The sequence below is a fragment of the Ammodytes marinus genome (genome assembly GCF_949987685.1).
Source record: "Ammodytes marinus genome assembly, chromosome: 25".
Lineage (NCBI taxonomy): Eukaryota > Metazoa > Chordata > Actinopteri > Uranoscopiformes > Ammodytidae > Ammodytes > Ammodytes marinus.
This window is the reverse complement of record NC_137229.1, coordinates 1,715,216-1,738,664: the sequence shown is the minus strand read 5'-3', so window position 1 is coordinate 1,738,664 and position 23,449 is coordinate 1,715,216. Positions and strand designations below refer to the sequence as shown.

The 23,449-nt window shown below is 41.3% G+C and overlaps 1 protein-coding gene across 1 annotated transcript; it reads right to left on the bottom strand.

The window, feature by feature from the left end:
• Nucleotides 1–11,669: 11,669 nt before the first annotated feature.
• LOC307270159 (uncharacterized protein) lies at nucleotides 11,670–23,348 on the bottom strand (the record flags this gene model as incomplete). Its single annotated transcript, XM_080053327.1, has 3 exons — nucleotides 23,118–23,348; nucleotides 16,620–16,901; nucleotides 11,670–11,809 (listed from the first exon to the last, which is right to left on the bottom strand). The coding sequence occupies exons 1-3, from the start codon at nucleotides 23,302–23,304 to the stop codon at nucleotides 11,670–11,672; spliced, it is 609 nt and encodes a 202-aa protein (XP_079909453.1). The 5' UTR covers nucleotides 23,305–23,348.
• Nucleotides 23,349–23,449: the final 101 nt, after the last annotated feature.

The window sequence follows — 23,449 nt, the reverse complement described above, 5'->3', positions numbered from 1 at the left end:
TGAAAACTAAGGCTTTAGACTCAACAGACCACGCTCAGCCCTTAATCTCGCTTCGTAGTATACCCCTCTGGTGGAAACACTGAGCTCACATAGGAAACAGTTGATTTAGACTTAGTTTTCTTCTCAAAGTGCACCAGATTGATAGCCTGGAAATCCAGACCCTGATATCTTGAACGATAGAGGGTCTGGCCACGATCAATAGTAATTTCCAACTCAAGGGGCGGCTCCTACTCGTGCATTTCAAATGCCACTGCACGCAATTGGATAGCACTACAACCAATCAGAGCGATGCACAAGGTGATGTATTAAGCCCCATTTGTTTAGCCAACAGCGGTTTAACTGTTAAATTCCATCTTTGATGTTTACTATTAAGGCTTCGACGGTGCATGCACGTCACTGTCGTCATCCGGTTACGGCCGCCCCAGAGCACCATACAAAGGGCTCTGGCGCGCCCATATCAGATAGAACTATTTGATTTGTAGCTCAGGATTTCATGACATATTTAATGAGCTTCAATGGAGAGTTCCCAGACCAACAGGCGCAGCAAATTTAATTTGCCGGCGCCTAATGGCAGGTCTGGAAATGCCAGGCTACCAGATTGATGAATTTTACTTTAAAATGTTCAAATGTTCCCCCGGACCCCTCTGGAAGGTTTAGGGTCACCGACAGAGTCTCCCAAATTCTGTGCTTGGTTATTGAGAGTCATTAGACAAGGGGTTGTGTTCATGTACAAGTAACAATGTGTTAATTCATCAAGAGAAACATTGGGGTGTTATCTGGCTCAGAGAGGGACCAGTCACTCATATGAGACAAACATAGTTTTCATATGTTTGTATTGCAAGACTGGTGCTGTGTCTGAAATTGCGCACTTACACTGAGTGCACTTCATTATCCCTACAGTGCACTTACTTTGAGGCGCAGTGCTCTCATTTCTACAGTGCACTGTGTCTAAACTGCCGTCGCGCACCTACCGGAAATGAGTTTGACAGTTTAACGGTTCTTCTTCGGTGGTATTTTTTTTTTCTGCTTGATCATCTCTAATAATTCGCCCATCATTTTAATAGCTTTACATTTAAAATATAATCAATCAATTTCTATCGATTTTATCTATTTTTTTAGCGCTGTATAGTAGCATACTAATCAAAACTGTAAATATTTAGATTTTTTTTCAATACTACATAGTGTATATATATATAATTGATGTCCGAACTCCGAAAGGATGTTGAGACGGCGACGCTTTCTTCTCCTCCTCCTGGTGGAAAACGGCAAGTTTATTTACATATTAAATAAATAAGACATATTCATTTACATATTCAATATTATTTTACATGTACACCGAGTCCCACCGAGTGTATTTGGTGACCACTTCAATTTGATGCTCCAATCCAATCTAATAAAACACTTCTCAAACCTGTCAAGATAGGCGATGTATGCCTATTTCAGTATTCATAGTACCAATCAGTACAAGGTCAACTCACTATTGTTAACACAAACTTCCTAAATAATAATGTCTTATAAATGTAAATGTATTTTCAAAACAATATAGTGACAATTTAACAGTTAAAGCAGAGGATAGTTACAGACAGAATAAATAGTTTGATTTCTATTATGTAGCTATGGATCATTTGATTTAATTTAAATATATTATGGCCTGGCTCTTGGCCACAATATGGAGACACAGAGACATTAAGTGTTAAAATAATGATAATTTATTGTAACAAAAGTCAAACAACTAATAAGGACCTGCAAGAGAAGAGAGGAGAAAGACTGTTAGTAACAAATAGGTAATGTTTTTCTTGATTTCTGTTCTTTCTTCAGCATCCAAACCTTGGTCGGTACTGTGAGGTTAATGCTACAGTGCCAGTACTGGCACTGTACTTTGACGAGGTGAGTGACCTGAGGGTGGACTTCCGCCTGTCTAGGGGGACCTTCTAGTCCCTGATGGCCTACCTTGGCACTGCCCTGGACCACGGCTTGGCAAGTTGCACTTCTTACCGGGTGGTGTGCAGAGCCTTTGCCATGCCCAGGTCCACCGTGCACATGCTGGTTCACAGGACCAGCAAGAGAGTGGTCGCCCTCCTGCCTCAGGTCGTCAGGCTGCCAGCTGAGGGGGATTTGGGTCGCCTGGGAGCTGGCTTTGAGCGTTTGGCTGGGTCAGCAGCCTTCTCCAGGGTGGTTGGCAGCATTGACAGCTGCCACGTGAGGGTGAAGCCGCCCAAGGAAGACGCAGCCTGTTATTTAAATAGGAAACTATTTTATTCTGTTCAATTCCAGGCTGTGGTTGACAACACAGCAACCTTCTTTGACGTGTTTATCGGGTTCCCTGGATCAGCACACGATCCTCGGGTGCTGAAACACAGCCCGATCTATTATCGGCAGCAGTACCCTCCACCAGGCTACTGTATCATCGGAACGTTCCTGGAACAGCTGATAAACCTAATGACGCCATTCAGGATGCCTGCCAACTAGCTACAGGTGCGGTTTAACAGTCATCTGTCGAGGGCGAGATGCGTTGTGGAGAGGGCATTCGGCATCTTAAAGACCAGGTGGAGGTCCATCTTCTTGAAGGCGCTGGAGGTGGACGTGCTCTATGTGCCGGAGGTCATCGCCTTCTGTGCTGTCCTGCACAACCTCTGCCTCACCAACCTGCTGGAGCCGCAAGATGTGGAGGAGGGACCTGCTGAGGACAACCAGCACCGCAAGACGCTGTCTGTGGAGCAGAGGAAAGACAGAGGATGGCGAGGCTCTGTTTGGCATGACTATGCTTAGTTAGTATGCTTTAGTTGTTGAATCAGTTCATTAGTTGTTAAATCAGTTCCTCTTTTTTATAATTATCAATACTGTATTTTAGATGTTAAGTTTACAATGTTCACATGTTCATAAAATGTTAAATGAAAATTGTATTAATCTATTCATTCATCAAAATGTAAATCCAGTTGACTGCATATCGCACATTGTAAATATTTTCCATTTGTTTTCTTACCTGTTTGCCATTAGAGGAAAGCACAATTATGCCATATGTTCAATCACTTTGGGTACTCTGAAAAGCGTATTGCAAATAAAATATATTATTATCCAGGGGAGTTCATTATTTATGGTACTAAACATCACCTTTAAACCTAGACCAACAACAAAATGATATCTTAAAAGAAGACAGAATCATTACCTTAACATTTAATTCATTTATTCACAAATTTTTCTAAAATGCTGAAAAACCTGTCGTCCCTCCTCTCCAGCTCTCGCTCTCTTCTTTCCTCTCTCTCCTATCAGCTCCCTAAATAGACTCTCCTCCCTATCCACCGCCTCCCGACACCTCCGCTCCTCTCTCTCCACTGCCTCCTCTCTCTCCATCACCTCTCTGTACCTTCTTTCCTCTCTCTCTCCACCGCTTCGATCCACCACCTCCTCTCCTCCCTCTCCAACACCACCTCCTCAAACTTCTGATGCTCTGAAAGCAGATCCATCACATCGACCCTCCGTCTTCTCGGGGTCGATGTGCTGGATCGCTCGGGCGTTAGCGGGGGAGGTGGGGGGTGGTGGCAGCAACATCTTGGGAGGATGAGGCAATGAGGACCACTGATGGCCGGCCCCCTATTGCCTCATCCATTAAGTTGTACCACTTCCAAGATGTGGCAGTGGTCTCACCCCCCTCTGTGCTAACCCCCGTTCTGGGGCATTTCAGTTCCTAAGGAGGAAGAAAAGCAGGAACAGAAAAACACACTGGTTTAGACCATGTGATATTAGTCCTGTCACATTCATTATTGTTTTAAGTGTATGCCCATGATTTACGTTCAGCAGCAGTGCTGTTGTGAAGTGCTGTTGTGCTATGTATAAATTGTAAATAGGACCAACTATATAACAGTTCACATCCATAAAAAAATAAAACAAATATGTGTAATTGTACTTACATTTGTACAGCGCGTCGGTGTCAACGGTCTCACTCTCCGCCATTTTCAGATTTGAAATTCCCGCCCCGCCCCTCCGCTACGTAGACAAGATGGCGGCCGTTGAGCGTGGAAAGTGTTCATTGGTCCGCACTCAAGTTTTAGACCGTTTTGGCGCACTAAGCGTTTTTTGTAAAGTGCAATCAAAAAAGCAAGTGTAAGTTTAGAAGTGTGCGATTTCAGACAGCATTACTCTCAGGGGGGCCATCAGGACTTCCTGTATAGGGGCCCAGAATTTGGTGCAACGCCCCTGCGTGGGACAGTGGCGGCTCGCCCATAGAGGGCGATAGGGCGACGCCCTCCTTGAGCCATATCAGCAAAAAACAAAAATATAATAATGATGATTTTTTTTTTTTTGTATTAATAATCATAATTTATGATTTCAATACAGTTTTTACCTGCATCTAAGTCTGAATATCATTGTACAATCAGCGTCTGTGCTCTGTTCCGTCACTCTGGGGCGATGTCGGGCTGGTTGAAAATCGCCCCCAGCGCTCAATGTAAAACTTTTTTTTTTCAAACTGCAAGCCTCGCAATGCAATCTCTATGGGTTCCGGGGGTGCTCGCCCTAACGTGTTGTCGTCATACGTACAGTAAACAATAAACCAATTACAGTGACTGATACAGTCACATGTCCAGTATGCAACCCAGAGCGGTCATATTCAAGACCAACACAACTTTATATCAACTCAGGCTAGGCTGGCAAGCTACTTACTTGATCGGACTCGGACTAGGTCTTTCCCAGACAAAATGTAACCATCAAGCAAGTATCTACCAAGATGGATTGGGGGATCGTATAAACGCGGATTTTCACGGGGCTCGTTTGAACGGCTAACGAGGCTAGCAGGATGCTAATGCGCTAACGCTCTGTCCTGCTGCCGCTGCATGATGATTATGGACTGTATACTGGCTTTTTATCCATCCTGATGGCAGCACAGAGACCGCATGGATAACTTTGGGTGTCACCCCTATGCATCATCTCTCAGAAAAGGTAAAACAAACATTAAACATCAATCTGCATATACGAGCCAGCGCCGTTCAACAGCTGATCGGCTGTTGAACGGCGATCAGCTGTTGATCGTCGTTTAGCTGACAGCTGCTTTCACCGTCCGACATAAACCCGCCTACCAAGTGCTGTAGACAGTAGTAACCCAAACCAATGTGATGATTAGCACTGTTAATGTTGCACATGCTATGCCAGCATCCATTTTTGTCTCCTAACTTTTAAAGGAAGCCTATCTGAGGAGCACACTGGTAGATGACAAGTTATCTGTGATGGCCACAGCCGGATAATTAAATCATTTTAGAGCTAAAATAATTTTATTCAAGAAATTAACTAACTTAATTTCCAAAAATACTGTACAGTACAATGCTTGTCTAATGTTGCCAGAGTGGTTATGCCAGATGAACAGGAAAAACAAACTGTTAAATGCAATATGACATTGTCATATTAGCTATATGATTTAGGTTCATTTTGGGTCATATTTCCCATCATGGCAACAATTGCCCCCCCCTGAGATTATTGTCAGGAGCCGCCACTGGCGTGGGACTAGCCTACAATGTAAAACATAGCAAAGTATTAACAGCCTTTATAGTGTAAATTAAATGGTGTAGTGTTTAAATCTTCTGACTCAAGTTTGGCATTCAATTCCTTTTAATGTCACGTTATGCACAGAGTGAACAATCGGTAAAATAAATGAATAGCCTGACAGCATTCCACTCTCTCCTTATTTGCAGTAACAGTTTTGCTTTCAGCTCTCTGTCTGCTGTTCTGTGATTAATCAGACTGACAAACTCTTCCTCTTGAATGAGTGAAGTAAGCGGCACACTTCTTTTTTTTACGCCAGCTGCTCGCAATCAGTCCGTTTGTGTAAAGTCAGCGGCACAAGATCATGGACATATAAAGAAATGGACACCGGACTGAAACACGGCGCTCATTCATTCCTATGAAACTGCTCATTGGCGCAGGGAAGCCACAAGGAAGTGATATGCGGAAATTCATGCGGTCCATGGTTCATGGCGATAGGTCCATGAGCATGACGTAGCGGCATTATGGACCTATCAAGAAAGAGGGCGGCAAGCGTAGCAATGACGTAGCGGACTGGTAGCGGATGTAGAATCATTCTCGTTCTGTAGCATCCGTAGCATCTAGCATTGTAAGCTAAAGGTCTTTATTATACTATCTATGGTCTTAGCGAGCAAAGTTGTATTGCTTACCGACCATGGTCGTATAAGTCACTAACCCCCCGATGAACCGCTATATGTGATCTTTGAATTACACTCCGTTTTTGTAAAGTAAAACAGTGGTGAATAAGTTCTAAACTACGACTCTGTTCAGCTGCCCACGGCTGCCCCCTCCCTCCTCCTCCCTCGAAAACAAACTGAAAGCCGTTAAAAGCCGTTGGGCTAATAAGACGCTTGAGGTGGCGTTTTGAAATGAAAAAACTTCAGTTTTAATAGTATATGGTCTAATGATAAGTATGAGCCTATGTTTGATATTCAGAAAAATTTTGCGGAGACACAATCTTGTTCGCCGCTTGTATTGTGTGGACGGGGAAATCTACCTCAGGACAGCATGAAAATAAGCTCCACCCCCCAGCCCCATTCACAGCATGCAGTACTAATGGTTTGGCCACTTGTCCATGCTGGTTGCTCGGAGAAGGCAGTGTCCTGGGGCCCTGCACAAGATCAGTCCATTTTGTGCGGAAGCAGAGTCAAATTACGCATCTAACGGCCCATTTCGCGCACAGAGCCTTAAGCTGAAACCCTCGTTCAACATAAGAGGTTGATAACCGTCTTCGTGATACCGGTCATCTCTGAGCGAGGGTTTGCGTTATGTTGAACCAGATCAATAAGAACGAAGCTGTACCAACCTGCTCTGTGTAACTGGATTTCAGGCTTCAAAACAGCGTCCAGTAGTTTGTTTTGTCGGTCGATCTCCTCTTTTAAACGACAGCGTTCCTCCTCGTGCTCTGCTATGGTTCTTTCAAACAGCCCAAATATCTCTTCAGCGGCCGCAGCTAGTCGCTGCTTCACCAACGCTCTCACCATTTCCGACATTTTCACACAGTAACACTCGACTTTTTCTGCACAAAATCCGTCACAAACAATGTATTTCCATCAAACCGTCTCTCTCTCCCGAAACACAACAGACGCCATTTTGTTACAAGTTAGTCAGAGTGAGGGCGGTCAATCATTTCCGGAGGCGAAACACTTCAAAATAAAAGCCTTCTCCTTCCTCTGCAATTCATCTCACCTCCAAAACTAAACTTTACAATACATTTCTCACAGCAAAAACACTGGGAGCATTTAACAACGAGAAACACAAACATTAACACACAACACATGCTGACCTAAATATATAGCATTTCATAAAAGATTAACTTTTTATTAAACTTTTTTAATCTTTGTAGTTAAAATGATATGAGGGATTTCACATGAGCCTTGAGAATGAGATTTTACATTATTTTCATCTGATGCCTGTACTGCACCATATTATTGAAACAAGAGCGAATGAAAAAGCAGCAATTTCTAAAAATATATTTTATTATTTACTTATAATAACAATGCTTCAAATCAAATCAGTTTTGAAGTATAGCCCAATATCACAAATATACATTTGCCTCAGTGGGCTTCACATTGTATACAATATAACAGACAGTATAAAGTAAAATTAGGGCTGTTAATCAGATTAATCACAGGATTCTGTGGATTAATCACGATTAATTCTACTATTCGAAATAGGCCCGAAAAATTACCATTTTCTCTGTATATTGTTGTATGAAAGAAAATATAAAGGACAGAAGGTGAATATATACATTTAAATTTCGTTTCTTTATTAATTGAAAATCCAAATGATGGTGTAAATAAATTATAATCAACTAAAACATATGCAACCACACCATACTTCAATTTGGCTGTCTCTATTCCTATGTCTTTGAGCAAATATAGGATAGGCTATAGAATGGCCTTTATTTGGTGAATCCATGGTTTTGCATCCCTGGATACAACCTGATTGCAGTTCGTGTGTGTGTGTGTGTTTGCACGCGCGACCACGTTCTATGGGACTGTTAATTTGTAACAGAAAGCCGACGCTATGTTGATGTCAAGTATCAATCACACACACCTCTGAAAACGGCAGACGTTTGTTTCCTCCCCAGAACGGAGCAGAATGTTTCTCCTGTTGCTTCCGAGAGCAACTGCCGCTCGCGACACAGACGTGGCCGTTAGCAGCAGTTATTGGTCCGAGGTTAGCAGTTTAAAACACAGACTTGCGTGCTGCTATGTTTGTCCGCGCGCAGCTACTGATCCTGGGTCAGCCACAACGTTAGAGTGACTGTTGTACAGAGCAGGTGGGATGCATGGGGTTCACCCTGCGTTAACACGTTAATTTTGACAGCCCTAAGTAAAATATAATAAAAGTGAAAATAGGGTGGATGCAGGACGACTTCAGATGCTTAGGGGGGACCTGATCCACACCGTCTCGTCTCCACCAGGGAAAACTGGAAGAGGACAGACAGAACCAATGAGCGAGTCAATTATTTCCGGAGCGGAAACAGTTCAAAATAAAAGCCTTCTCATTCCTCTGCAGTTAATTTCACCTCCAAAACTTACTCGCAACTAAGCTCTGCAAACATGTCTCACAGCAAAAACACTGGGAACACTTAACAACGAGAAACACAAACATTAACACACAACACATGCAAAAAATATATAGTAGCATTTCATAAAAGATTAACTTTTTATTAAATCGCTGTAATTAAAATGATATGAGGGATTTCACATAAATCCTTAGAGAATGAGATGTTACATTATTAAGAGTGAATGAAAACGCAGACATTTCTATACATATATTTTATTATTTACTTATAATAACAATGCTTCTTATCAAATCAGTTTTTAGGTATAGCCCAATATTACAAATATACATTTGCTTCACATTGCATACAATATAACAGACAGTATAAAGTAAAATATATATAAAAGTGAAAATAGTGTGGATGCAGGAGGACTTCAGATGCTTAGGGGGACCTGATCCACACCGTCTCGTCTCCACCAGAGACAGAGGATAATGCCCTGCTGCCAGCAGTTTTCTTGACTCTGGGGACAGACAGGAGCTTTGCAGTCGTAGACCGTAATGCCCGTGATGGGACATAGAGAGTAACCAGGTCAGACCGATATGTAGGTGCAAGCCCATTTACTGCCTTATAGGTCAGTAGCAGCACCTTAAAGTCTGATCTGACATGGATGGGGAGCCAATGCAGTGAGGCTAAAATGGGGGTGATGTGATCAAATTGTCTAGTTCTAGTCAAAAGCCTCGCTGCAGCATTTTGGGCCTTTGGAAGATCTCGAGTACTTGACCTAGGCAACCAACCCAGACAGTAGGACGTTACAATAATTCAGCCTAGAAGATACGAAAACGTGTATTAATATTTCTACGTCAGTCATGGACAGACTGCATCTTATTTTGGATATGTTTTGTAGGTGGAAAAACGCAATTTTGGTAATTTATTTGATGTGTTGATCCTAAAGAAACACATAAAATCAATTAATAAATCAGCCTACTACCACCTAAAAAACATATCAAGAATTAAAGGGCTTATGTCTCAGCAAGATTTAGAAAAACTTGTCCATGCATTTATCTTTAGTAGACTTGACTACTGTAACAGTGTCCTTGCTGGCCTTCCAAAATAAATCTATCAGACAGCTTCAGCTAATTCAGAACGCTGCTGCTCGAGTCCTCACTAGGACCAAAAAAGTAGATCACATTACCCCAGTTCTGAGGTCTTTACACTGGCTTCCAGTCACTCAAAGAATTGATTTCAAAATACTGATGCTGGTTCATAAAGCACTAAATGGTTTAGGGCCAAAATACATTACTGATACGCTGATAAGTTATGAACCGTCCAGAGCCCTTAGGTCGTCTGGGACAGGTCTACTTACAGTCCTTAGAGTTAGGACTAAACAAGGAGAAGCAGCTTTTAGTTATTATGCGCCAAATCTCTGGAACAAACTCCCAGAGAACTTGAGGTCTGCTGCAACTCTCAGTTCTTTTAAATCGAGTCTGAAGACTTTTTTGTTTCCATTTTAACCTGCAATTTTCATTTTATTTGCTTCTTTTATTTGCTTTTAAATGTTTTTAAATCGAGTTCTCATTTTATTTTTATTTGCTTCTTTTATTCGCTTTTAAATGTTTTATAATGTGTTTTATGTATTCTAATCTTGCCCCTGTAAAGCACTTTGAGTGGCCTTGTGTGTTTTCACTTTTATATATATAAATAAATTTGCCTTGCCTTGCCTTAGGGCTGGGTATCGTCAAGGGCTTTGCGATACGATACGTATCACGATACACTGGTCACGATATGATATATCACGATATATTGCATGTCTTATCACGATATATTGCGATATTCCATAAACAAGTTGCCTTGTCAAACATAACAGCACAATATATTGATATTGCACAGACAAATGAAGTCAATACTATTTAATTCACAACTTCCTTTACTATTTACTTATTTTTTTTGGTTTTGGCAAATAATCAAACACTGCTGCAGCTGCCATAACATCAAAATAACAAATCCAATTCACTCTCGTACTAACTGTACAGGACACAATGAAAATGAAAACACATCAATGTGCTTTTGTGACACAGTGAATCTTAAGTGTTCTAAACAAAACCTATTTAACTTCAATAGTCAGTATCCTAGAGGCTCAGGCCTGACAGCAGACATGGGTTTGAATCTGACCCGTGGTTGTTCTCTGCATTTCTTTCCCTCTCTGCCCCATTTCATATCTGTGTCTCTGCACTGTCAATAAAGCCTTGAAAAGCAAAAAAAAAAAAAAAAATCATAAAAAAAATGTATTAAAAAAATATCGATTTTTTGTTATAGAAAAATTGACACAAAACTAAGTATCGCGATATATCGATATTTCGATTCTTTGACACAGCCCTAGTTGATCCTTGGCTGTTATTATAATTACAACAGAAAACAACACATGAAATGTAGAAAGTAAAATCCCTGCAATGTAAGGGTGAGTATGATTTTAATTAACATTAGGACATTTTCCCATAAGGATTTGACAGTAAGTATTTTAGCAAAGTGTACACACACACACACACACACACAAAACACCACCCTCTGACATACCTACAGTACCAACACACTAATATTATTTTAGCTGAAATCATTAATTAAACTAAATTTCCAGTAATTCATCCATATGCCAAAAATGAGTAAGTGGCTCAAAATGCTGATGTTGGTGAAAATGACAAATGTTGGTGACTTAGTGCCAGGATGAAAGCAAAACATTTTGGTCAAATATATTTTACCAAAAATTTCAGAATGTAGAAAAAAGTGGAGGTTCCCAGCCGGTTTGGGAATCTAATAAGTTTGTTTTTTCACCGCCCCAGAGAGCAACGTCATGACGTCACTGTACGTTGCGCGACATTGCTGCACTCCCGGCTAACCTTCACCCTTTAAGCACAACAACAGCGGCAGATACGTCTTATTTTTACATGAGTTGCCTCTCGCTTTGCTTTATAAACCAAACATGATCTATCCAGCGTATTTTCAGTGGTTGATTTGATCCCTATGTTTGGTTATTAGGTTAATAATAATAGCCTGGTCTTAACTAGGGCGTAGGCTCCAGGGAGCAGGTGGAAGCTTTGGCCTTGGTGGCTAGCAATAGGGCAATAGAGTTGGCCTATAATGGTTGATAACATCAATCTGGCGTCGTTCTGCTGGCTGCCAATAGGGAGGAGTAGAACTGGGATTTTATTTTTGAGAAAGCTTCCTTGTCGGCCTCCAAGTGGACAGTGAGCAGGATCTTCTGTAAAGCCGCTCCAGCTGACTGCCAGAGGCCTTGATGGCAGGAAGATCAGAGGTGAACCAAGGAGGTGGACCAGACCAACCAAAACTACATGTCTGGTTGGTCGGGATAATCCCTCCCTCGTCCTCTGACCTATGCCGTTCGCTGTTCCAGTCGGGCAGGAAGCCGACTGTCTGGCCCTTTCTAGAACCACCCCCTACACCCTATCCCTATCCACTATCCCTCCGTTTGCGCGTTCGCGAGGAGGGCCCGCCATATTGAGTGTCATCCCAAACCACCAAGCCTCGAGTGTGAGTGGGTTATAAAGCCCTCGATCACCGAGTCTGCATCGATGGTGGCTTAGCCCTACGTTTGACACAGGTGTCCGCCAATCAATTAAGTCCGGAATGGGGGAGCCAAACCTACAAATGAGAGTTCCATGGAGTTTGTTTCCCGAATTATAAATGAAACGTTCTCTTACCTCAAACAGACATTTGATTGATTATTTTTATGCATAGCCCTATATGACGGAACCGGAGGGTAGCCTACAATATCGGAATCAACATGTTGTTTTACACTTGTTGATTTGATTATCCCACTTGTCTACCGTTAGTGTATTTTCAAGGCGTGGATAAAAGATAAAACGAAGCAGATGAAGAAAATGCCCACAAGTTAATAAGGGACAGTGATTATTATTTCCTTAAATTGTTAGTAAGATTTGTGTTTCTGTTACAGCCGATGAGGGGTAGTAATAGCGGCGGTGACGTCAGTCAGCTGGAGCGCATGACTTTTCTTATTTATGACCACCCTTGCAGTGCATTATAATTTATGCACGCTAATTAACTGCCGCGATTCGTGGGTCGAAATGGCAGATTAATGTATCATGACAAGTGGAATACATGCTTTAGCAGACTATTGGTCTTTTCCCTGGTTGTGTATGCTGCTGCGCATGTAAACTAAAAGGATAATTAAACAGCGGATAAAAACACCCACCCGTTTTCTCCACTACAGACTGAGCTGGTAAAATTAAGAATATGCAGTTACAAAATGTTTAACAAAAAATGAATTATGCAGCCAAAAAATCATGGGAGTGTTTGTTTTTATTCAATGCTACATTTTACTCTCACATGCGTAGCTGAATATGAATGTAAAGAGTGTTTCAGGTCAAATATAAATGTGGTGGAATTTTATTTTAGGGTGAGAAATAAAGACTTAACAGTTTAGCTAGTGTTAGTTAGTCTTCCTGTTTCCGTCTGACAGAGGCGAGGGCTTGCCAAAGCCGCGCCGTTGTTATACCCTCCCCTTAATGATCGAGTGGCACTTCACAGCCGCGAGGGTGACTCCACAGCAAGTCACACTCGCTCACGGAGTGGGAGTGCCTAGGGAGTCGTTTGGGAAAGGGCCTCTGTCTGTCTGTCTGTCTGTCTGTCTCACACACACACACACACACACACACAGACAGACTCTCTGATGGTGGGAAATCAAAGAACTGGTTTGCGACTGGGAACCTGCTCAGAACCAGCCCAGATTTTATGTCGGTTGGAAGGGGGAAATGTGACTCTGGATGTGAGTTTCTGGCTGGTTCCATTTGTTATGTTTAAGGCTGCAACAACGAATCGATAAAATCGATAAAAATGGATTACTAAAAGCGTTGGCAACGAATTTGGTCATCGATTTGTTGAGTCGCGTGATTAATACGTCACTCGTAGGCGCGGCACTGTTTACATCCAGCCCCCGGCAGGTTCATGCACGCCCACAGTGAGCCTTCCGCACGTGAAGCGGTGCGGGAAAGCTATAGTGTGGACTGTAGGCCTATATAAAAGTGTTGTACCTTTGCTGTATTTGGGTTAAAAAAAACTCCCTCAACTCAGTATCCGTCTAGTCCAAAAAAACTCTGTCAGCTGCTGCTGCTACAGATGGTGTGCAGACGGGCTCGGACAGTCGGCATCGGCGCATCAACAGTCATTCAAAGCAGCGGCAGTAATCACAGAAAGTCACGGCAGTTAAAAATAGTAATCCAGTTTTAAATTCATGTTAAAATCGGAAGGATATAGAGCTAGTTAGCTTAAAAAAAGTAGCAAACATGTCAAATGTGATGTGTTCAGGCCGGCTCAGTAAGATGATTGATGTGTTCAAATGCAACACAAAAAAAAAGAAATTTGAGATTTTGGCAAAAACCTGTTTTCCAAGCAATATAAAATAGATAGTAAAGATGGAATTATGACCTGTTTAATGTCCTATCTTGAGCTATGATCATATCAGCAATTAAAGCAATAATACAAGTTCTATTTCAACAAAATAATAGAAAAGTATCAATAGTGATATCAATAAAGACTTGGATCATTAAGGAGTCTCGAAAATGGTATCAATATCAATAAAAATTAACGATCTCCCGTCATCTGAGAGAAATTAAGATGATTTAATTTTTTTAACCGTTAGTAGGGGAGAACGGGGTAATTTGTCACACGGGTTGGTTGTCACAATCATTATATCTCGGAACCAGAAGGTGCCGTCTGTGAAATTTTGGTATGTAAATATCCAGAATTGGGATCAGAGGTCACCTACATAGTCTTCCTTGGAGTTAGACTGCTGAATTTGAGGTGAGACGACTGTTTGTGTTTTTCATGTCAAATTGAAAATATTTAGCTCCTCAGTATTTTTCTTCTAGGCTTTTACACAATGGGTTTATAACAAAACACTTGTTACCCATACAAAGTGTGAAGGGTAAACTATTGTTTAGATTGTGGTTAGCAAGCTAATTAGTTGTCAGATGGTTGCTGGCCTTGATGCTAGCAAGAAATTCAAGTTGGGGTTGGTCGTCACATTTTTTGGGGGGTTGGTTGTCACATGTTATCTCAAGGCTGTAGCCAGAAAAGGAACCCAATAACGAAATAAATTGTCAAGCTGTATCCTCACTGACACCCCAGAGAAGGAAAGAATAGAGCAGGAAAAGGCAGCTTGCATGCAACAAAATCAAAACAACCCAGTACATCCCAAACTAGACCAGCTGCCAAGGCTACAGTAAGTTATGTAGGCCTATTTGTCAACTTGACAATGCAATTAAACTTTCAAATTTAGTTCTACTTTCTTGCCTTCTTTTTAAGATTATTCCCATTAAGATAACATTGTGACAAACAACCCCATAGTGTTTGACAACCGACCCCTTGATGGGGTTGGTTGTCACAATGTGTAAGGGTGTCTTTGATGATTAATTTCTTCTTTATTACAATAAGATAGAAAAAGTGAGGGGGACACATTTCAAGCCAACACCTTAAGCTTCAATTTAATGTAGGAATGACTATTGAAAGATGTTTAGGTGATAAGCAATTCTCACAAGAGAAAAAAGTCTGCCTACTTACCCCGTTCTCCCCTATTTACCGGTTAAAAATTATCGGTTGACTAGTTTACCATGGACATCCCTTATATACTGTATAAAGGTATATCATACATTGTATGTATTTTTTTTGTGTTATGCCAGTTAAGTTTATTTAAATTTTTTTATCATTTAATATTACTTTTAATAGTTCAGGGACGTCGGAGTAATAACCTGGTGTTTTGACACTTCACTCTGCACTGTGAATTTGAAGTAATGTTCCGTTTTTGATTAAAGATGAGGCAATTACAAATATTTCTTTTTTTTTATCCGATTAATCGATTGATCGAAAAAATTATCGACCGATTAAACGATTATTAAAATAATCGTTAGTTGCAGCCCTAGTTATGTTTGTGTTTGATGAAGCTGTGAGGTCTGAGCTTTCTCTTCATGATCTTCACTCTTCACAGGGACAGGAGTGAAGGAGAACTTGGTGATATGTTGAAGCTGCTCTCCCTCCTGAATGCTCCACAGTTCCTCTGGTTCCTCTTTCATTTGTAGATTGAGCTGTTCAGTTGAGCTGATGGCTCCAGGCTCTGCCTCTCTGTTCTCCTCAGTTTGGTTTTGATGAAGCTGTGAGGACTGAAGACAGACAGCCTTGTGTCTTCTCAATGCAGAATTCCACATGAATCTTTGCTCACAACCTTTGCAGCTAAATCGTTTCTCCCCTGTGTGGATAAACATGTGATTCGTAAGAGATCCCTTCATTGAAAATGTTTTACTACAAACTGAGCAACTATATCGGTTTTCTCCTGTGTGTAATTTCATGTGCATCTTCAGAGTCTTATTGTGACTAAATCTTTTCCCACACAAAGAGCAGATGAATTGTTTCTGTCCAGTCTTACGTCTCTTATCACTTTCAGACACTTTATTTTTCAGAGCCTTTAAACCTGACTGAGGTTCTCTGCTCTCCTTAGAATCATAATCTCTGTCTTCAGTCTCAGGTTGTAAATGTGGATCTGGATGTGAGTTCCTGGCTGGTTCTGGTCCTCCACAGTCCTCTCCATCAGCTGCTGGTTCCATGTGTTCAGTTGAGCTGCTGGCTCCAGGCTCTGCCTCTCTGTTCTCCTTAGTTTGGGTTTGATGAAGCTGTGAGGACTGAAGACAGACAGCCTTGTGTCTTCTCAATGCAGAAGACCACATGAATCTTTGCTCGCAAGCTTTGCAGCTAAATCGTTTCTCCCCTGTGTGGATGACCATGTGAATCATAAGAGTTCCCTTCTGTGTAAATGTTTTACTACAAACTGAACAACTAAATGGTTTCTCCCCTGTGTGGACGACCATGTGTTTTGTAAGATTTCTATTCACTGAAAAAGTTTTACTACAAACTGAGCAACTAAATGTTTTTTCTCCTGTGTGTATTCTCGTATGTCTCTTAAGATCACAGTTTAAACTAAATATTTTCCCACAATCAGAACAGCTGAATCGCTTCTCTCCAGTCTTATGCCTCTTATCACTTTCAGACACTTTATTTTTCAGAGCCTTTAAACCTGACTGAGATTCTCCGGTCTCCTTAGAATAATCCTCACTGTCTTCAGTCTCAGAGGAGTCTTCAGGCTGGTCTTCAGTCTCAGGTTGTAAATGTGGATCTGGATGCAAGTTCCTGGCTGGTTCTGGTCCTGCACAGTTCTCTCCATCAGCTGCTAGTTCCATGTGTTCAGTTTGTGTTTGATGAAGCTGTGAGGTCTGAGCTTTCTCTTCATCATCTTCCTCTTTAATGTGTGGGGGCTCTGGTGGCTCCTCTTCTTTAACCACCAGCAGCTGAAGGACATCTGGGGAGAATAATGAAACTTTTTATAAAAAACTGTAATATCCTGTTAATAATCAACTCTCTGTGTTAAAGAGTTTTGCAAAATATTGTCTTATTTGTAAAGAACATCAGTCCTGCTTTTAACTTAAATAGGAATGCTATCAGAAGTTATGTGTTCAGGGGCGCCCTTAGCTCAGTTGGTAGGGCGTCCCCCCCATGGGCCTCGGCCAGCAGCGGACCCGGGTTCGATTCCAGCCCGCAGTCGTTCTCTGCATGTCACTCCCCTCTCTGCCCCATTTCACCTCTGTCTCACACTATCAATAACGCATAAAAAAAATGCCAAAAAAAAAAGTTGTGTGTTTATCTACTGGTCCTTTAGAGTAAATCTGAAGGAAGTGAACTGCCTGGACACCCGACAACACATAACCCGACGTGACGTCTTTGCAACAGTTCCTGACTGTTGAGTGCATTTTTTACTTTACGTAGATTTCACCACACTTACCTTGATGCTATCGCTATCTGGTATAAACCAACCAAGTAAGGAATACACATGCATGCCGGATCCAGGTTTAACGTTTGTAAGAGCCAATTAGCGCTCTGGTATAAAGTAGGAACCAATCTTTGGTTCCACAGTTGCTACCCAGATATAGAAACTGTTTTTGACCACACACAACCCAGGTTACGTTAGGGTTTATGTTTGTATGTTGGTTTTAGAGTTTGTAACTAAATAAAGTGAAAAAAAAGGTTTTTAACTTGGACTTTCATTCACCAATACCGGACAAAGTCAAGAAGTATATCCGCGGAACAGCATCTCGGGGCCTAAAGCTTGGGCGATATGGGCTAAAATCAATATCTCGATATTTTTTTACTATATCTCGATACACGATATATATCTCGATATATTTCAAATCTCCTCTAGAGCACATCCTAAATGCTCAATTTAATTTATTTTTTGCATAACATCACACCAGTAATATGATTTAAATAGTCCCTGCAAAATGTGTCTGCACTAACGATGCATTATTAGGCTCCATGAATCAACATCTTGTTTATATTCTTTAGTGCTTTCTATTGGAACAATTTGAAACTTGCACATGGCAAAGAGTTTGCACATTGTATTGATTATTCCACATCCTTCCACTCCCATACAATGGATCCAGCATTATTTTATTTGGAAACAGTTTTTTCCATCTTCTGTTAATCTGTAAACTGAGAAAACTAATTATGACTCATTACAGTCACTAATTGTTTATCACCACTAACCCCCTGAAGATAGCAGCCACACTTTAAATGCAGAACAGGTTTTGCTCCATAATAGTAGTCTGTGTATAAAAGGCTCTGACATTTATAATGGTTACTGTCGCTTTAAGAGCAGTTGCTCCCAGTCTAGTGTATAAATTAAGTTTCGTTTTCTGCCTGTTAGTCCGAGAGAGATTCATGCAAGCGTAAACAGCAGGTGGCTCATTGTCCCTCTGTTACCTGCCTTATTGTTTAATTCTCCTGTATTGAGTTCATGAGAATAAAACTGGAAGACAATCAGAGGATTTAAATAAATACGGCTGAGAATAATATAGTCTAAAGAAAGCAAAGTCTCATCATCAGTCCTTGCATTCTAACCGATGCACCATTCCTGGATGCTATTCATACCTATTGATCTAGCCCTCCTGCATTATCACTAAAACACTTTGTTTTATTGTATAAAAATTAGGGCTGTCAAACGATTAAAATTTTTAATCAGATTAATCACAGGATTCCGTGGATTAATCACGATTAATCACGATTAATTCTACCATTCGAAATAGGCCCAAAAAAATTCCATTTTTTCTGTATATTGTTATATGAATTGAAAGATAAAGGACAGAAGGTGAATATATACATTTAAATGTAGTTTTTATTAATTGAAAATCCAAATGATAGTGTAATTACTGCAAATAAATTATAATCAAGTAAAACAACCAACTTAAATGTGGCTGTCTCTATTCAGCAAATATAGCATAGGCTATAATGGCATGTATTGAGTGAATCCATGGTTTTAAATTCCTGAATACAACCTGATTAAAGTTTGTTCGTGTGTCTGTGTGTAGAAAAGGCCCCAAAGTTCATAAGTTAGTGTTTGATATTTTTTACAGTGTGTTAAGATGTGTTTTATTCAGTGTGGATAACTGTCAGTTTGCTGCCGTGACGTCAGTCGGCCGGAGAGTCTGTTTAGTAAGTTTCCTTTCTCTTCTCCCTCGGTCGGATGTGTGAGCGTTGCCGCAGTAATCGATCATTCCACATGTGAAACGTGTTTATTTGAGTTTATGGGAATCACCCGTGAGTGAGTAAGTAGCCTACATGCAGTCCCGATCGCTGTTATAAATTAGGCTATAGTTTATGCATGTTATTAACGGCCACGATTCGCGGGTCGCAACAGCTGTTGTAACGTCTCCTCACGAGTCACGAGCGGAGTTTAAGCCTGTGTTTCTTTTCCTGCGATCTATGCTGCTGTGTCTGTGAAAGAAGGAAAATAAAGAGCGGATAAAACATACTCCTCCTCTCCTCGTCTCATGCTTATAGTCTGACGTGTTTGGCCATAAGTGCTGTTCTGGCCGACACCTCCGAAGTGAAACCTGTGATACAAGCAGATCAGCGCGGTACCGATAGGTACATCCACCAGTTTCCTCCGCTACAGTGTGTGTGTGTGTGTGTGTGTGTGTGTGTGTGTGTGTGTGTGTGTGTGTGTGTGTGTGTGTGTGTGTGTGTGTGTGTGTGTGTGTGTGTGTGGCCGACGTTGTTGTCACGTAGGCTACACACACCTCTGAAAACTGCAGACGTTTGTTTCCTCCCGTGAACGGAGCAGAATGTTTCTCCTGTTGCTTCCGAGAGCAACTGCCGCTCGCGACACAGACGTGGCCGTTAGCAGCAGTTATAGGTCCGTGGTTAGTAGTTTAAAACACAGACTAGCGTGCTGCTATGTTTGGCTGTGCGCAGCTACTGATCCTGGGTCAGCCACAGCGTAAGAGTGACTGTAGTGTAGAGCGGGTGGGATGCACGGGGCGGATCATTCTGCACATGCGTTAAAAAAAATTAAAGCATTATTTCCAGAAATTAATCACCCTGCGTTAACGCGTTAATTTTGACAGGCCTAATAAAAATACTCGCAAATGTAGCCTACTTTACATAGACTTTTAGTTAATAAACGGTGTGCACCTCCCTTGGTGCTGACATGGACATATTGTAAGAGGCTGCCCGTAATAAATGTGATGCCGTGGTTGTGTGACGTTGGACCAAAAACTCTCCGTGAAGTCGGAGTAATCCGCCCCCGGCGCTCGTTTGCCTTCCTCTCATAAGGACCAGGCTCTGTACATCAGCCGCTTATGCTGTAAAGCGCCCGCCTCCCCCGTTCTTTCGCATGTGTAGCCACTAGCCTTCCTCTCATAAGGACCAGGGCAGGCTGTGCTGTGTACAGCGGCCACTAATGCTGTCATGTGCGCCCGCCTCCCCCGGTTGTTCGCCTGTGTGCTTCTTCTCATAAGCATGGACCTACAAAAAAGGTCCATGCAATGAACGACGGCCACCATCGCCGTCATGTGAGCCCCCTCCACCCGCTCGTTCGGCTGTCATAAGAGCACAAGAGCCCTCGTCTTTTTTTCTCCCCCTCTCGTTGTTTTCACATGGCGATAAAAGTAACAGTAACAGTAACACACACAGGGCGCACTGCAGACTACTCACAGATGCGTGCCCAGGAGACTCTGGTTGGGAGGGGGGAGTGAGTGAGTAGCCAATGCATGTAGTCTGAGGCAGAGAGCCACAGGAAAGAGCAAGAGAAGCGAACACCAGCGAGTATGCCGGTGGCGGCTGCGGCTAAAAAAAAGCACATTATGTGCCAATTTGTATTCGATGGTCGCGATAGGGTCAATTTATACATCCCCTGGAGAACATCTCGCGATACATGGCATATATTCGATATATCGCCCAGCTTCCATTTTGAGCCCATTCCAATCTGGTTTTAGGGCAGGTCACAGTACTGTCTCTGCTGTGACTTTGGTTGTAGACAACATTGTTACAGCATTAGACAAGAAAAAGCACTGTGCAGCACTTTTTATTGATCTTTCAAAGGCCTTTGATACTGTTGACCACCATTTGCTTTTACAGAGGCTGCATGACATTGGCTTTGATCAGTCTGCATGTAGCTGGTTTAGGGATTATCTCTCTGATAGACAGCAGTCAGTTAAACTGGGAAGATACCAGTCTGAGTTTTTAACTGTTACAAATGGTGTCCCACAGGGCTCAATTTTAGGTCCAGTTCTTTTCACAATTTATATAAATAACATTGTTTCATCGCTAAAAAACTGTCACGCCCATCTATACGCTGACGACACAGTACTGTATTGCATTTCCGATTCGGTGCACCAATCTATTGAGAACCTACAAAGCTCTTTTAACACCCTGCAGGACTGTCTAGTGAACCTCAGGCTTGTTCTTAATACAGACAAAACCAAATATATGTGTTTCTCCAGAGCAAAAACTACACATTTTAATGATCTTATTATTCACACAAATAATGGATCTCATATTGAAAGAGTCACTGAATATAAATATCTTGGCATCTGGATAGATGAAAAACTCTCTTTTACATTTCACATAAAAAATCTTGTCTGTCGTCTGCGACAAAAGATTGGATATTTTTATAGGAATAAAGCCACCTTCCCGTTGTTCAGTAGGAAAAGGATTATTGAGGCAGTTTTTATGTCTGTCCTTGATTACGGTGATGTGGTCTACCGGCATGCATCACATTCATGTCTTAAACTCCTAGACTCAGTTTTTCACTCTGCTTTAAGGTTCATCACAGGAGATGCTTATGACACACACCATTGTCTTTTATATGAGAAGGTTGGGTGGCCCTCCCTTAAAGAGAGACGTGATGCACATTGGCATGTTTTTATTTACAAAGCCTTGACTGGGAAGCTTCCTCGTTATTTAACAGAAATGCTGCTTGTTTCAGATGGGCTTTATCAGACCCGCTCCACTGACATGCTTATGCTTTATGTTCCACAAGCCCGGTCTGAGCTGGGAAAGACAGCTTTTAGCTTCAGTGCACCTGACTCCTGGAACAACTTACAGCTAAAATTAAACTAAATACATTCATATCCTTTGGCCAATTTAAACAGACTATCTTGGATCTGCCAAACTCTACTTGTAACTGTTTTAATTAGACTATATTGTACTTTATGCCTTTTAATTGCTGCCACTCTTCCCCACTCTGTAAATGTTTCAATCGTTTTGTTTTTTCTTCTCTTCACTTGTGTATTTGATGTTTTTGCATTGAATATTTTGTTTGTATTGTTGTTTTGAATTTGTTTTGACTCGACGTCATTGAAAATGAGGGTCACCCCTCAATTGGTCTCTCGAGGATAAATAAAAGTTAAATGAAAAAATGAAATGAAAAATATGCATAATAACTTAAAGAGTAAAAAACACATGTTATTAGCTAAATCATATCTAGGTCTACACATTATTCAACATTAGTTTGTCAGATGTCATTTTCACCACAGTTATTACCATCACAGCACATATTTTGAAGTAAAAATCATAAATGACAACAAAATAGCACAATTGTTTTAATTATTTTTAAGATTGTTCAGCTATTGTTACAATTAATTTAGAAAAATCATGATTGTACCATGTAAGTAATTGATTGAAAGACTTTTTGGTGGAATAGATTCTCATCTTCACAATGGGAAAATATTATCTTTAAAAATTTGGTCACATCTGTCTGTGGAACTAAATTAGATATTTTGAAGACACAGGCTAAGTTCATAGTTTCCTCTGGTTGTTAGAAACAATATGGCAAAAATGATGTATTATTTAGATAATTTCAGCACAGCCACTATCAGGATTGTTTATATACAAGATAGAGAACTGAAACATATAGCTATCAATACCTATCTAAAAATAATGTGTTAGATATTTTAAAACTCTCGACACCACAAGTGGCTGTAGTCGAAGAGTTACCCTTAAATGATTCACAAGTTTTCAAAATCCTTGAAACAAGATTGCTTTTCCCAGTTTTTTTCTTGAGTTTCCTCTCTGCCAGTTGAGAGAAGTGTGGTGCACTGCACAACCCACACAAGATGGCGGCCCCGTGTGCCGCGGCTGAGACGGGCGTGTCGTATCTTGTGTTCTATATCTCTATGTATGCACGTAACTCCCTCTTTTAACGGATCTGCATCGACAATAACAGCGAAGCTGTACCAACCTGCTCTGTGTAGCCGGATTTCAGGCTTCAAAACAGCGTCCAGTAGTTTGTTTTGTCGGTCGATCTCCTCTTTTAAACGACAGCGTTCCTCCTCGTGCTCTGCTATGGTTCTTTCAAACAGCCCAAATATCTCTTCAGCGGCCGCAGTTAGTCGCTGCTTCACCAACGCTCTCACCATTTCCGACATTTTCACACAGTAACACTCGACTTTTTCCTGCACAAAATCCGTCACAAACAATGTATTTCCATCAAACCGTCTCTCTCTCCCGAAACACAACAGACGCCATTTTGTTACAAGTTAGTCAGAGTGAGGGCGGTCAATCATTTCCGGA